Below are 16,028 nucleotides of genomic sequence, written 5' to 3'. Positions count from 1 at the left end.
TCTGACACCACCCAGAGGGGGTTTTAGCAGCTCTTGCAGGAGGCTAAATAAACTTGAGAACATACAGAGGACAGAAAACTACTCTTGGACAATCTATTTCTAAACTCAATAGTTCTATGATTAGTCCACAAAGAAAAATCTATGTGAGAGCAAGTATAAATAAAAAACTGGAAAGTATACTTAAAAATTCTGTTTTAGGGATAGAAACAGTTTAAGAATGCTAAAAATAATTCTCCCTTCCCTGCAGATCTCTGCATTTGTGAAATGCACAGGTTTTCATGTTGACATAACACCTTGACCCTAAGTGACCAAAGAAGTATCTGACTTAAGTACAAAATGCAGACTCTGTTGGAGAAATTTTGCTGGGAATGCTTAGCTGTAGAAGGATCAATTCCTTCCCTTGGGCATTGAGCAAAGATGCAGACCAGATTTGTTTGTTTCTGGGTTGTAACTGGTGGTCTTTAGGGCAATGCTTAGGTGCTTGAGCTTGATGCTTGGGGTTTACTGCTATTGCCACACTAAGGATCAAACCCAGATTGCCTATGTGTAAATCATGTGCTCCACTGAGCTATCATTCCAATTTATATTAAATGTTCTAAACTCAAGACTTGCAAATTTAGTGACCCCTAATGAGAAAGAAGCAATTAGTGGTAGAAGTAGAAACTGAAATGTAGTGATAATAGAAAGCAGTCAAATTTCTAGTATGTCTCTAAAGAACTTGCTGTGAAGGGTTTAAAGTTGAGGAGGTAAAGAGATGAATAATTGGGTTGGGCAGATAATACAACAAACTAAATATGCATACATGAGTGTGTGTCCCCCCCCCTGCATAGCTGGCAGCAACATCCAGAGGGAGGGAGGGAGAAAGGAAAGGGGAGAGGGAAGATGAGAGGAAGGGGGTGAGGGGGTAGGGAGAGAGGGAGAGAGACAGAGACAGAGAGACAGAGAGAGACAGAGACAGAGAGAGGCAGAGAAACTGCCAAGACTGTATGGGATTCTCAATAGAGAGATAGTACAGTGTGTAGGACATTTGCCTTGCACATGGCTGACCCTGGTTCAATCCTTGGCATCCCATATGGTTCTCCAAGCAGGCCAAGATGAGCATTGCTGGATGTGGCTCAACAACAACAACAACAACAAAACACAAGAAAACAAACAAAATAAGAGGGCCAGAGTGAAAGTATAGTTGCCTTGTATGAGAATAACCCAGGCTTATTTCCATGGCATCTCATATGGTTCCCTGAACTCTGCTGGGAATGATTCCTGAGTAACTTGAGTACCATCGGGTGTAGCCTCCTTTCCCCCCAATAAAAAAAAGACCATGGGATTCTAGACAACCTTCTTATTCAGAATATGAACAAATGCTCCATTTTACTTATATTCTACAGATATTATATTTATAAGGCAGATAGACATACAGCCAAGATTGGTAGCCAACAGTATAACATCTCTATATATACCCTTAACAGTAGTTGGTATAAACATTTTACAAACATTTTATAAACTTTACAAACCAGAGGGTTTGAAGGCAGAAGAAGTTCAAAAGGCTAGAGAGCATGCTTTGCATCCAGGGCCATGAATTTGATTATCACTTTAACACATCTTCCTCAGCACTGCTGGGAAAGAACCCCTGAGCACCAACAAGTGTGGCACTGGTAGTAGTCCTTGGCACTGCTGTGTCTGAGCATCATCACATCCAGGCCCCAAGCACTAACCATCTGTCCATCCCACTGGGTCAAGCATGGCCAAGTAGTAGCCTCCACATTTAGAGGTAGGAAGAGGAAAGTAAAATTAACCGAAATCCTAACACCAAGGCAATAGCTATTATTATATGTGATCTTCCTCTGGTTTTTCTTTTCTGTCCTCTGCCCTCTTAGTAAACACTGCTCCCAAACATGATTTTCACTATAGAATTATAGAAGGTGAGAGTCTAAAATTTATTTATCCATTTTTTTTTTTTGCTGACACAAAGGAATTATTCCAGTCTTATGCTCTCATATAGCAACTGTTTATACACAGTTTTTTCTATATCTAGTAATTTCTTCAAATGAAATGCTTGGATGTGGACTAACGAGGCCTAAGGATTGAATTAATTAGAAGCTTTGATGGATATTGTCAAAAATGCTCCCCAGAAGGCAATGCAAAGGAAGTATACACTTTATAGCAACCTTTGTCAACCATAATACAATTTTTAAATCTCAGGTAATTTAATTGTAAGCACGCAATCATTAACGTAGAAATCAATGCCTAGTAAAGTTAAATAATGGACTGCCCAAGACAGAAAGCATACAATGGTTTACAAATGCCCACAGAAAGAAATATTGACCTGCTTTAATCTTGCTCACCTATATATTTCACTTCTACATTTGCCAGTGCCTGCAAACAGTTCTCATAATTTACTTCCGCAAAGTCAAGCATTCCAATAGCATCATATACTTGTTTGGTCTGTGCAATTAGCTCCTCAGTTCTTGTTTTAATTTGTTCTGGTGTAAGATCCCATCTTAAAAACATTTTTGCCAGCCGCAAGCATTGGAAGACATCGCTTGAAAAGGAGACATCACTTCTCTTCCTAAAGTCATTCTGAATAAAATCCTGGAACCACCAACTCTGCAACAAACAAAATGTGTAAAAAGAGTAAAAAATAGGCATTTCCATTGGTCTAAAGTCAAATATAAACACCAACTGTCTAGTTACAATTTAAATAATGAAAAAATTCTTTGAAATAAATGGAACACATTTTTGAGGGGTAGTATATTTATACAAAGTGAAATTCTCACCGGTATCACATTTTTATAGAAGAGTTGCAAATTTGGGCCCTGAAGAATAGTGCAAGATCTAGAGTGTCTTCTTGGATTTTTTTTAGTGTTTGAAACTTTATTTAAAAACCATGAGTTACAAAGTTGTTCATAACAACAGCTATTTCAAGTATTCAATGTCCCAACACCAATCTCACCACCAGTGTGACCTTCCCTCCATAAAGTCCCCAGTTTTCTACCTACCACACAAACTTGCCACCCTAACAGACACAAAATAATTTACTTTATATTGCTTGCTGTAACATGTACCTCATTATGGTGTTAATAAAGATAGTGTCCAAAGATTCGCTGATCTGTTAGGCACTAGTTGAGACTTCTATGTTGTTTTTGTTCCTTGAGCTTAGTGCACTTCTACCCAACTTTCTTATCTTATTTTCTGTGCTCCCAATGAGTTGTCAGTACACTGAAATTTGGAGGTGTCCAGGAGCTGTGGAACTGGGACAATTCAGTAGCATGGCATCTCTCTAAGATTAGTCATGGAACTGGGCAGCTTGCATGCCAGAGAAGATTGGGTTTGGGAGTGGCACTGGGCCTACTGGCAGGGAGTGGACTCAGCCCGCCCCCATCCCGAGAAGGCTCCTGACTCAGTCCAGACTCCAGGCCTACCTGGGACGACCTCAAGTATCTTCTTTGAAAGCATGTGAATGCAAGCTCAAATCCCAATCTTCACTAAGCATGACCCAGGGAAAGCTTTGCTGTTTGTGAGTTCTGACTGCATGGAAATCATGCTTGTGTGAGTACCCACAAAAAATGGTCTGTACCAATGCCTGGCAAGCAACACCACTAAAAAGGATGTACAAGCGCTCTGACCAGGTAGTCTGACCTCTGGCAAGCCTGTTTGTGAGCACAGCAGAGATCTCCAGTGAGCAATACCACTAATATAGTTGTTTCAAGCATTAATGTTCAAACACCAATCCCACCACTCGTATGACCTTTCCTCAACTGAAAACTCTGGGATCTTCTCAGAATGTGGGTGGGAAGATTCCTGTCCTTTCTGAAGGCACAGGAACTCATAGCTAAATCCAAAACTCTCTTACAGAAAAGATCCATAATTTGGGGCCAGAGAGATAGCATGGAGGTAGGGCATTTGCCATGCATGCAGAAGGGACGGTGGTCTCAAATCCCAGCAATCCCATATGGTCCCCTCGAGCCTGCCAGGAACGATTTCTGAGCATAGAGCCAGAGTAACCCCTGAGCGTTGCCGGGTGTGACCCATAAAAACCAAAAAAAAAAAAGAAAAGAAAAGAAAAGAAAAAAAAAGGTCATAATTTTAACATTATCAAACTTCCAAGCCATCAAATTGTTCCAGATCCATAGATCCTGGACACAAACCTTCATAGTAATGTCAGTCCAGGAATAACACAGGAAATCTGATGGGAAAGTTCATGAAGTTTCAGGCTCTGTAGCGTCACCAGGAAATCTTATGGTTCACTGACCACCAAGTTCAATGAACCGAAGCAGTAACACAGAAGGCCCAACTGCTACCAAAAACCATCCGCCCAGTAAATCCTAAAACAATAACTTTAGTAACACCATTGAGAGATATAACAATTATTATAAACTGACCCTTATTGATCTAAGTTTGATAATTCCTATTTGCCTTTGTTTATAACAAACAATAGGGAGCAAATTTGTCTGTTCCTGCAAGTAGGCAGATAGAAGTGGTAGGTGGGAATTAAGGATTACTGGTGAGGAAAGGTCATACGAGTTGGCGGGATTGGTGTTTGAACATTAATGCTTGCAAACAACTATATTATGAACAACTTAGTAAATCAGTGTTATAATTAAAACATTTAACAAAAAAAAAAAGCAAAGTAATATATTTTTAGAGTTCTAGGCACTGTACTAAATGCTTTCCATTTATCACTTCAGTACTTACAATTATCCTATGAGGAAAATACTGTGAGTATTCTCATTTGACCAAAGAAGGAACTAAAACAGAAAAGTTCTGTAATTTATCAATCCAGAATCACCTTTTTACCTACTATCTTAAAATTTGATTGATCTTATAAGACCCCCCCCTATGATAAGCAAGGAAGTATTCATTTTTAACAGATGATACAATTGAAACTCAAAGAGATGGAGTGGGTTATTTAAGGCAGATTAAAAACTTTTTATTGAATCACGATATGATATAGTTAAAAAGTTGCTGAGGGTTGAGTTTCAGCTATACAATGTTCCCTTCATTAGTTTTCACTTCCTGCTACCATTTATTTCATGGTAATTACCCAACAAAATATCAATAGGTTTGTGTGTGTCTGGTCACTGTTAAAGACACTGAGAATGATGAGGCAAACTCAGAACCTATGATTGAAGGGACATAGTTGAAGGAAATAGGTGAAGGACACCAGTGATCAACAGGAAATTCTGTCCCATTTAAATTGAGTAGAAGAAATTCAGAGAGACAAACATTTTATAGAAAGAGCAATGGGCAAGCCAACCTATAGATAAGATACAGAAATTGTCCAAAGGTTAATAAACTATAAAGAGAAATACCTCTGAATAGGTAAATCAGGGGTTAGAGAATGATGGAGCCCTGGGACTCCTTAAAGAATTATGGTAAAGCTTATTCTGAAGGCAACCAGAGGATTTTAATCAGTTGAATAAGATAGGCATCTCAGAGGAATCAAATTTATAGTGTGTTGAAAGGTATGGAAAAGAAGGATCATTCTACAGGGAAACTATTACTATATTTGAGGCATTATGATTTTATTATGTACTGAACCTAGAACATAGAGAGAAGGAGAGTGATTTAAAAGAGACTCAGGAAATAGAATCAATAATAATGACTCAGCTTCTAAATTGATGTGGGGTGCATGTGTGAGAAAACTGTGGATGATGGAATTTCTGTCCAGGTTTCTGTCTTGGAACTGGATAGATGGATGGGTATGCAATCATTAAAATTGGGAACTTAGAAGGGTAAGAGGCAAAGAGATGTTAAAAAAAAAAAGAGTTAATTTTGAAGAAGTCAAAGTTTGAAGTGGCATGATAAGGAATTCATCTACTATAAATGCAATTGCAGTTATAGGGAAGGTTGAACTGGCCCAAGGAGTTTGCAAAGAACTAAGCACAAAAACTATGTATGCACTACTCTTGTTCAATCATTGAGTTTAAGGAAAAACCAAATCAGAGTGAGTTTTGTTTTTATTATTTTTTAAGGAGTTTTACATAGAAGCAGTGAGGATATTGCAACTGTGAAAGAGAATGTCTTTTAGTAACATTATCACAAAAGATAGGAGCAAAATTCTAATGAAACAGGTACTTCTGAACTACCAAGATCAATCACCTTTTCTTAGGGGTCTACTAAGTAGTGCTCACCTGGCTGAGGGACCACTGTCAGAGGGGGGAAAAAAAGCACCAAGGAAAGGAGAAGAAAAGTAACAGCACTGAATATGGTTAAAAATCTCAAGGACAGAAGGTCCCTGTGACCTTAGCAGCGGAATGTTTCCTGAGACTCTGGCAAGAGCAGAATTCAAGGAGGCGGGGGTGGGGGGAAGAGATGAACACTGATTTTAGGTATGAGGAAGTCAAGAACTGGAGCGTGTATAATTAACCAATTCCTTATAGTTTTGGATTTAAGGTCTAGAATGGGAGGCGGCAACAGAAGAATGCTCATTTTGTTTGTTTGTTGTTGTTTGTTTATTTTTGAGGGACACCAATAAGGTGTCCAGGGCTTAATCATGGCTGTATTCAGGAATCATTTCTGGTAGTATTCAGGAAACTATGAAGTGCTAGGGGTCAAACACAGGTTTGATGCATGCAAGGCAAGTCCGATGTACTGTCACTCTGGTTCCCTAGGAAGAAACGATTAGCAAACAGAATGGCAGAATCCAGTTTGTGAGCCTTGAAGGGTTTTCATGCTTGAGTAAAGTCTGGTTATGAAGCATATCTAGGAACAAAGACAATAGGGCTCACCCCTTTATGGGATGAGGGTGTGGAGGGAAGAGAGATGGGGAATAAGATTCCAAGGACTTGAGAGCATAAAAACCGGCTAACCTTTGCAAAAGCTGGCTCCCTGTGTGTGACACCAGGCGGGGAAAATCCGCAAAAGTACACCGGCCCAGTGGGGCTCAGCTGTGAAAGACTGTGAGTGTGACCTGTCTATGTCTGTCTACTGTCCTTCTTGCGTGAAACTCTTGCGAGTGGGGCAAAAAGAGCTCCAGAAACCCTCGCTCGCCCAGACGCCATTTTCAGGGAGGGACTTCAGAGCATAAAAACCCGGCTAACCTTTGCAAAAGCTGGCTCCCCTGTGTGTGACACCAGGCGGGGAAAATCCGCTTCGCTACGCGGCCGTGCACTCTTTCTAAGGAAAGAACTCCATTGCAACAAGAAGGAAAAATCACACTAAGAACGGCGCTATATCACAGAAGCAAAACATTTCTCTCTGGACTGTCTTCTCTGTTGCATGCTCGGGCCTAAGATTTGACCCAGTGTGAGGCTTCACCACGGAGGACTCCCCCTCCCTTAGAGGCAAGTCAGCCCATCCAGAAAGGGAGGAGCCAGAGGAGTGTGCTGCCTACATCATATAGACAATGAATACCACTACAACACGTAGAAAAACCCACAATACAAGTGTGACAATGGGGAAACGCAGGCCAGCATCAGACATAGAGAATGAAGATGACAATTCTGAGGACCAGATAATGACTGAACAACTAATCAACCTCTCAGATAAGGACTTTAGACTAGCAATATGGAAGGTGCTCAACAGACTCCAAGAAACCATGGATCGAGTTGAACAGAACACTAATAAGAACCAAGAAAATATGAAGGCAGAAATGACAAAACTCCAAACTGAAATAACATGTCAACTAACAGGACTGAAAAAGTCAGTAAACGAAGTGAATGACAAAATGGATAAGCTCTGGGACAGGGTATCAGAAGCTGAGAATAGACTTGGTGCTGTGGAAGATGAGATACATAACAATTCCATACAGCAGGAGAGATTGGACAAAAAACTTAAAGCAAATGAGCAGACAATGGAAAAATTAGTCAAAGAATGGGAACAGACGAAAATAGAAGTCTATGATAAGATCAACAGAAACAACTTAAGAATCATTGGAGTCCCAGAGACCCAGGAAGAAAATTTCCAGGAAGAATCAATGGTCAAGAACATCATTAAAGAGAAACTTCCAGAGCTAAAGAATATATGTGATCAAATCCTGCATGCCCGAAGAGTACCAACCAAAAGAGACCCCAGAAAAACCACCCCAAGACACATCCTAGTCACAATGACCAAATCCCACAGATAGAGACAGAATTCTGAAAACAGCAAGATCAAAAGGGGGAAATCATGTTCAAGCAAGCTTCCCTGAGATTTACAGCAGACCTGTCACCAGAAACGCTCAATGCCAGAAAGCAGTGGTGGGATATTGTGACAAGACTGAATGAAATGAAATGCTTCACCCAGAATACTATACCCAGCAAAACTCACTTTCTGGTTTGATGGAAGAATACATGGTTTCACAGACAAAAAACAGCTCAGAAACTTCACAGACACAAAACCAGTCTTAAGAGAAAAACTGAAAGACCTAATCTAAGACAAGACTACCCAAAAGACACACCAAATTTTGAAATAAAGATGGCGTTAAATCCCAGGACAATTCTTTCTCTCAACGTCAATGGACTAAATGCACCAGTTAAGAGACACAGAGTGGCTAAATGGATCAAAAAACTCAATCCAACCTTCTGCTGCCTACAAGAAACGCACCTGAATAGTCCAGAACAAACATAGACTCAAAATAAAAGGCTGGAGAAAAGTTATCCAAGCAAACAACACCCATAAAAAAGCTGGAGTGGCCATACTAATATCAGATAATGCAAACTTTATACTCAGGAAGGTTGTAAGGGACAAAGACGGACATTTTATATTAATCAAGGGGTACGTTAGAGCAGGAAGAATTCACTCTCCGTAAACATATATGCACCGAATGAGGGGCCAGCAAAATATTTAATACAACTGTTGACAAATCTGAAAAATAATATCAACAACAACACAATAATTGTGGGGGACCTTAACACGGCTTTGTCAACACTGGACAGGTCAACCAGACTGAAACCCAACAAGAATATACTAGACCTGAGGAGAGAAATGGAAGAAAGAGGCCTAGTGGATATATATAGGACACTCATCCCCAGAAACCTGGATACACATTCTTCTCCAATGTACATGGGACATTCTCCAGGATAGGACTACATGCTGGCACATAAAACATACCTCCATAAGATCAAGAGGATAGAAATTTTGCAGACTACCTTCGCTGACCACAAGGCTCTGAAATTATTTGTGAACTCCAAAGGGGACTCAGAAGAAACACTTTAACACCTGGAAGTTAAACAGCCTCATGCTCAATAACCAGTGGGGTCCGAGATGAAATCAAGGAGGAAATAAAAAGGTTCCTGGAAACAAATGACAATAAAGACACAAACTCTCAGAACTTATGGGACACAGCAAAAGCAGTAGACTGAGAGGAAAATTTATAGCTTTGCAAGCACACATCAGGAAGGAAGAAGGAGCTTACCTGAGTAGCTTAATGACACAGCTAATAGAACTAGAAAATGCTCAACAAAAGGACCCAAGAATAGGAAGACAGAAGGAAATAACAAAGCTGAGAGCAGAAATCAACGAAGTGGAAACTCAAAAAACAATCCGAAAGATCAACGAAAGCAGAAGTTGGTTCTTTGAAAAAATAAACAAGATTGATAGACCACTGGCAAACCTAACAAAGAAAGAGAGTGAGAAACTTGATAACTCGTATCAGGAATGAAAAAGGAGAGATCAATACTGATATGACAGAGATTCAAAGGGTAATCAGAAACTACTTTGAAAAACTCTATGCCACTAAAAATGAGAACCTGGAAGAAATGGATAAATTCGACGGACTCTTATAATCTTCCACGGTTGAAGGAAGAGGATGTAGCATATCTAAACACCCCCATCACCATTGATGAAATTAAAACAGTAATCAAATGTCTGCCGAAAAACAAAAGCCCAGGTCCAGATGGATTCACTAATGAATTCTATCAAACTTTCCAAGAGGAAACTACTGCCAATCTTGCAAGACTCTTTCATGAAATTGAACAAACAGAAACACTTCCAAATAGCTTTTATGAAGCCAACATCACCTTGATACCTAAACCAGACAGAGACGCTACCAAAAAAGAAAATTACAGACCAATATCACTGATGAATGCAGATGCAAAGATCCTCAACAAAATCCCTGGCAAATAGGATTCAATGCCTCGTTAAGAAGATCATCCACTACGATCAAGTAGGTTTCATCCCAGGAATGCAAGGCTGGTTTAAACATCCGTAAATCTATCAACATAATACACAACATCAATAACAAGAAAAATAAAAACCACATGATCATATCAATAGATGCAGAGAAAGCATTTGATAAGGTCCAACACCCATTCTTGATCAAAACTCTCAGCAAGATGGGAATGGAGGGAACCTTTCTCAATATAGTGAAGGCCATCTACCACAAGCCAGTGGCAAATATTATCCTCAATGGAGAAAAACTGAAAGCCTTCCCTCTAAATTCTGGCACAAGTCAAGGCTGTCCTCTTTCACCACTCCTATTCAACATAGCACTGGAAGTACTTGCTATAGCGATTAGGCAAGAAAAGGATATCAAGGGAATCCAGATAGGAAAGGAAGAAGTCAAGCTCTCACTGTTTGCAGATGACATGATACTCTACTTAGAAAACCCTAAAGACTCTATCAAAAAGCTTCTAGAAACAATAGACTCATATAGCAAGGTGGCAGGCTACAAAATTAACACACAAAAATCAATGGCCTTTCTATATACCAATAGTAATAAGGATGAAATGGACATTAAGAAAACAACCCCATTCACTATAGTACCACACAAACTCAAATATCTTGGAATCAACTTGACTAAATATGTGAAGGACCTATACAAAGAAAACTATAAAACTCTGCTCCAAGAAATAAGAGAGGACACACGGAAATGGAAACACATACCCTGCTCATGGATTGGCAGGATTAACATCATCAAAATGTCAATACTCCCCAAGGCACTATACAGATTTAATGCCATCCCTCTAAAGATACCCACGACATTCTTCAAAGAAGTGGATCAGACACTTTTGAAATTCATTTGGAACAATAAACACCCTCGAATAGCTAAAGCAATCATTGGGAAAAAGAATATGGGAGGAATTACTTTTCCCAACTTTAAACTGTACTACAAAGCAACAATTATCAAAACAGCATGGTATTGGAATAAGGATAGGTCCTCAGATCAGTGGAATAGGCTTGAATACTCAGAAAATGTTCCCCAGAGATACAACCATCTAATTTTTGATAAAGGAGCAGGAAATCCTAAATGGAGCAGGGAAAGCATCTTCAACAAGTGGTGTTGGCACAATTGGATAGCCACTTGCAAAAAATTAAACTTAGACCCCCAGCTAACATCATGTACAAAGGTAAAATCCAAATGGATTAAAGACCTCGATATCAGCCCCAAAACCATAAGATATATAGAACAGCACATAGGCAAAACACTCCAGGACATTACAGGCATCTTCAAGGAGGAAACTGCACTCTCCAAGCAGTGAAAGCAGAGATTAACAGATGGGAATATATTAAGCTGAGAAGCTTCTGCACCTCAAAGGAAATAGTGCCCAGGATACAAGAGCCACCCACTGAGTGGGAGAAACTATTCACCCAATACCCATCAGATAAGGGGCTAATCTCCAAAATATACAAGGCACTGACAGAACTTTACAAGAAAAAAAACATCTAACCCCATCAAAAAATGGGGAGAAGAAATGAACAGACACTTTGACAAAGAAGAAATACGCATGGCCAAAAGACACATGAAAAAATGTTCCACATCACTAATCATCAGGGAGATGCAAATCAAAACAACGATGAGATACCACCTCACACCCCAGAGAATGGCACACATCACAAAGAATGAGAATAAACAGTGTTGGCGGGGATGTGGAGAGAAAGGAACTCTTATCCACTGCTGTGGGGAATGCTGTCTAGTTCACCTTTATGGAAAGCGATATGGAGATTCCTCCAAAAACTGGAAATCGAGCTCCCATACGATCCAGCTATACCACTCCTAGGAATATACCCCTAGGAACACAAAAATACAATACAAAAACCCCTTCCTTACACCTATATTCATTGCAGCTCTATTTACCATAGCAAGACTCTGGAAACAACCAAGATGCCCTTCAACAGACGAATGGCTAAAGAAACTGTGGTACATATACACAATGGAATATTATGCAGCTGTCAGGAGAGATGAAGTCATGAAATTTTCCTATACATGGATGTACATGGAATCTATTATGCTGAGTGAAATAAGTCAGAGAGAGAGAGAAAAACGCAGAATGGTCTCACTCATCTATGGGTTTTAAGAAAAATGAAAGACACCCTTGTAATAATAATTTTCAGACACAAAAGAGAAAAGAGCTGGAAGTTCCAGCTCACCTCAGGAAGCTCACCACAAAGAGTGATGAGTTTAGTTAGAGAAATAACTACATTTTGAAATGTCCTAATATTGAGAATGTATGAGGGAAATGTAGAGCCTGTTTAGGGTACAGGCGGGGGTTGGGGGGGGGAGGAGGGAGATTTGGGACTTGGGTGATGGGAATGTTGCACTGGTGATGGGTGGTGTTCCTTTTATGACTGAAACCCAAACACAATCATGTATGTAATCAAGGTGTTTAAATAAAAAAAAATTAAAAAAAAGAAAAAAAGATTTCAAGGACTTAATGAATTTCAACGAAAAAGCCAAGGAGGAGAGAGAATGTGGAGAGAGCAAAAGTGGAGGGCGTTGGGACCAGAATTCTAGAAAATATAAGAGAGAAGTTGGAAATCGTGGCAGATGACTAGATGCTGACTTTTCAGTCAGCCAGCCCTTCTCCTTGTCAAGTTATCTGTAGTTTTCTCCCCAGAACCTGCAAACCCTTCACAGTTCCAAGGTGGCTACCCTACTTCTTTCTTGCAAAAGTTCTGCAAGAGAAGGAGTTTCAGGACTACTGAGTATGACTGAGTGAGCCTGTGTCTGGCTGCAGCTGGCATCAACCTTCAGAGAAAGAGTGGAACAAGGCTAGGGACTAAGCAAACACTGTGAATGGAAAAATAAAAAAAGGAAACCAAATATTTACTGACAACGCCGAGCGCCTAGATCAACTAATTTTGAAGCCTGACTGAGAGGTAGACTTTCCAGTTATGTGAGTCTATTGTTTACGTCAGTTTGAATTTGTGGTTTTATGTTATTGCTTCACACAGGATCTTACCTCTGAGAGGAATGAAAACTGAGAAAGGAATGAGCACAGAGGAAAGAAGTGTGAAGGTCAGAGCACAAGAAATGATGGATGACTGGAGGCTCGGACATGCTTGGTGGCAGCCTAAAATAATAGGGAAAGAAGATCGGCATGTGGAGTTGGCTGAAAATCTTCAGAATAATTATTCTCAGGCACCCTCAGGGATACAGAGAGCTACGGCCTCAAAGGAGTCAGCCATGACCATGATTAATAGGGCTTCCCAGGAAGTTCCAGCACCAGTGAAGGAGCTGGTTCTAGCATTACTAAAGTAATGAATAGCAAGTAGAAGACTGATGAATATTACATAAGATTTCTTTGTCTTAATACCTTACCTTTTCTTCTTTTAAACATTCCTCTTTGTATGAGCCAATTATGATGAACCAATTTTTATTATTGTTAAACAACTTTAAGAGATAACTTTAAACATTTCACTGACAAGAAGACCTTAGGGCCAAAGATGTAGGTCAGGGGATAAGATAGTTGCCTTGTACATGGTCAACAATGGTTCGAATTCTGACGCTGCACATGTTTGTCCTGAGCAATGCAAGAATAATCTCTGAGCACAGAATCAGGAGTAAGTTCAGAGCACTGGCAGCACCCCAAAACAAATAAATAAAGATATCCATAGATTTTCACATATTTCCTAATATGCATCAAAAGGTTGAATGTTTGGTCATAGTGTATCTTATTTTTTGTTTTTAGGGCCACACTCAGGTCTTACTCTTGGTTCTGTGCTTGAATCCCTTCTAATGGGCTCAGGAGACCATATGGATCAAACCCAGGTCAGCTTGTACAAGGCAAATGTGCTACCTGCTGTAATATAGCTCCAGCTCCATACAGATCTGATTTTAACATATTAACCTGATAAAGAAGTTGCAACAACGGTGGCAAAACAAATATTCATATTATCATTCTTGTATAGTTTCTGATGCAAGTAGTGGAAAACTACCCCTACCTTCATACAATATTACTTCCCAATGTAGAAGTGGTAAAAAGAAAGAAACAGAGGCCAGAGCCACTGTAGGGTGTTTGCTTTGCACATGGATGACCAGGTTCAATCCCCAGCACCTCATAGGGTCCTTGGAGCCTACTAGAACTGATCCTTGAGCACCCCCATGTGTGGCCCCAAAGTCAAACCAAAATAAAAACAAAACAAACAAAAGACTAAACAAATAAAATAAACAAAAAATACCTAAAACTAAACAACCCCCCCCAAAAAAACAACAAAAAGGCATAGAAGTTAGCAATCATTTAATGGATCAAGAGAACACAGCAAAAATTTAAAACTCCTTTTTCCTTTAGAGATTGTTTTTTTCTTAATTCCTTTGAGATTTTATAATTCACACTACCAAAACAAAAGATAAAGAGAGATGATTCCCTTGTAGTTCTAACAAAAATATTTCTGATCTATAGAGAATTTTTCCATTTGCACACTCTGCTTTTCCTCTTCTGTTTTCATTTTGCTCACTATCCCTCTTCTTCTCCTGGCTATGATTTCACACTTATTCAATGTTTCCAATACTACACATTAATATTTTCTTCCCCTTTTGTACCTCTGCAGCTAAAAAGAAATGCACCTGGGTAGGAGAACCAACACAGCTGCAGTAATTCTAGTAACTGCCCTGTGCTGGAAAGAATCTGATGAAGAGTCATCACTGACTTCTGGAAAGTGGGAGCCTCATACATTTGAAAGAGGCAACATAATGTGATCCAATTCTGTCTTTCTCCATAGGAGTTATTATGTACAGCTATTTAAAAATAAATCTCTTATATAAAGCCTACAACTCTATTAAATACTAGGCTCTTCCCCTGAAAACAAGTTTTTTTAACTCCATGCTTTTTATTATTTACATCCCAACTACACATATTCATTGTCTTTGTATCCCTGCCTTTGAAGCAACCATTACTCTAAGATTTCTAACCAAGAAGTCATACAGGGAACTATATTAAAATTGATAGTAAAGGGTCATCTGTTGGCCTGGAGAGATATTGGAGGGTGGGAGGCAAAAATGTGACAGATCCTGGTTCAATCCACAGCACTGCATATGGTCCCTCAGACCTCAGATGGTTTGTCAAGAGTGATGCCTGAGCTCATAGCCAGAAGTAAGCTCTGAGCACAGCTGAGTATAACCCAAACAAACAAACAAAAAAAAGAAATAGTATTTGTTAAGGCTGTGTTTTGTTGGTCTATGTTCAAAAAGCCAATAGAATACTTACATGAAGAAAGAAAGTGGCATAAGTTTTGATATAAATTATTAGGTTGTAAATTTCATTTGGACAAATGGCCATGCTACAGTTATTTTGAGTTAATCATTGTCCTAAAACTTTTCAAAAGCATTTTATGGAATGTACTTTCAGAAGTGTTTGACTTACTGAATTTATTTTCTTCAGAAGCATAATGACTTCCCATTAAACACATTATGGGTTCCCATTATGGATTTCTGACCATTTTAGTTCACCAGACCTGTACTTCTCTCATCTTTCATCCATATTATTCATTTCTGATTTCTAAATTATCGTCACTCACCTGTTCAATGGATTTAACACAGAAATCACTACTCACATTGGTGTTTGTTTCTGTCTTAGCTGTCAGCTGCCCTGTGAAAACATTTCTCCTATCAGTGGGTGTGTAAGAGTTGGGAAAATGCTGAGCCAACCACAGGCTGTTCCCCTGGGCCCCTGCATACCTTTGGGCCCACAGAGGCTGAGGTGTGTGAGATCAGCAAGGCCTGGCAAATGCTTCAAGGGTTCAGACCCTGCCCAGAAGTGCAATCCCCGATGATCACCTATGTAAGCACCAGAGACAGCGAACAAGACTCACAGCAAGAATGCATAAGAACACTCAACTAATATTCTGTGAGCACCACATATGGAAGTGTGTATAAACTGCATTCACTGCAA

At 39.6% G+C, this 16,028-nt stretch overlaps 1 protein-coding gene across 1 annotated transcript in view; it reads right to left on the bottom strand.

The window, feature by feature from the left end:
- NLN (neurolysin) overlaps nt 1-16,028 on the bottom strand; it is a 111,069-nt gene that overhangs the window by 58,419 nt on the left and 36,622 nt on the right. The window contains 2 exon segments of the mRNA XM_049768763.1: nt 2,343-2,514; nt 2,517-2,604. Of these exon segments, the coding sequence (XP_049624720.1) occupies nt 2,343-2,514; nt 2,517-2,604 (260 nt within the window).

The sequence above is a fragment of the Suncus etruscus genome, chromosome 2 (genome assembly GCF_024139225.1).
Source record: "Suncus etruscus isolate mSunEtr1 chromosome 2, mSunEtr1.pri.cur, whole genome shotgun sequence".
NCBI lineage: Eukaryota > Metazoa > Chordata > Mammalia > Eulipotyphla > Soricidae > Suncus > Suncus etruscus.
Note: the sequence above shows the minus strand (reverse complement) of the source record. Positions and strands in the feature narration are given on the sequence as shown.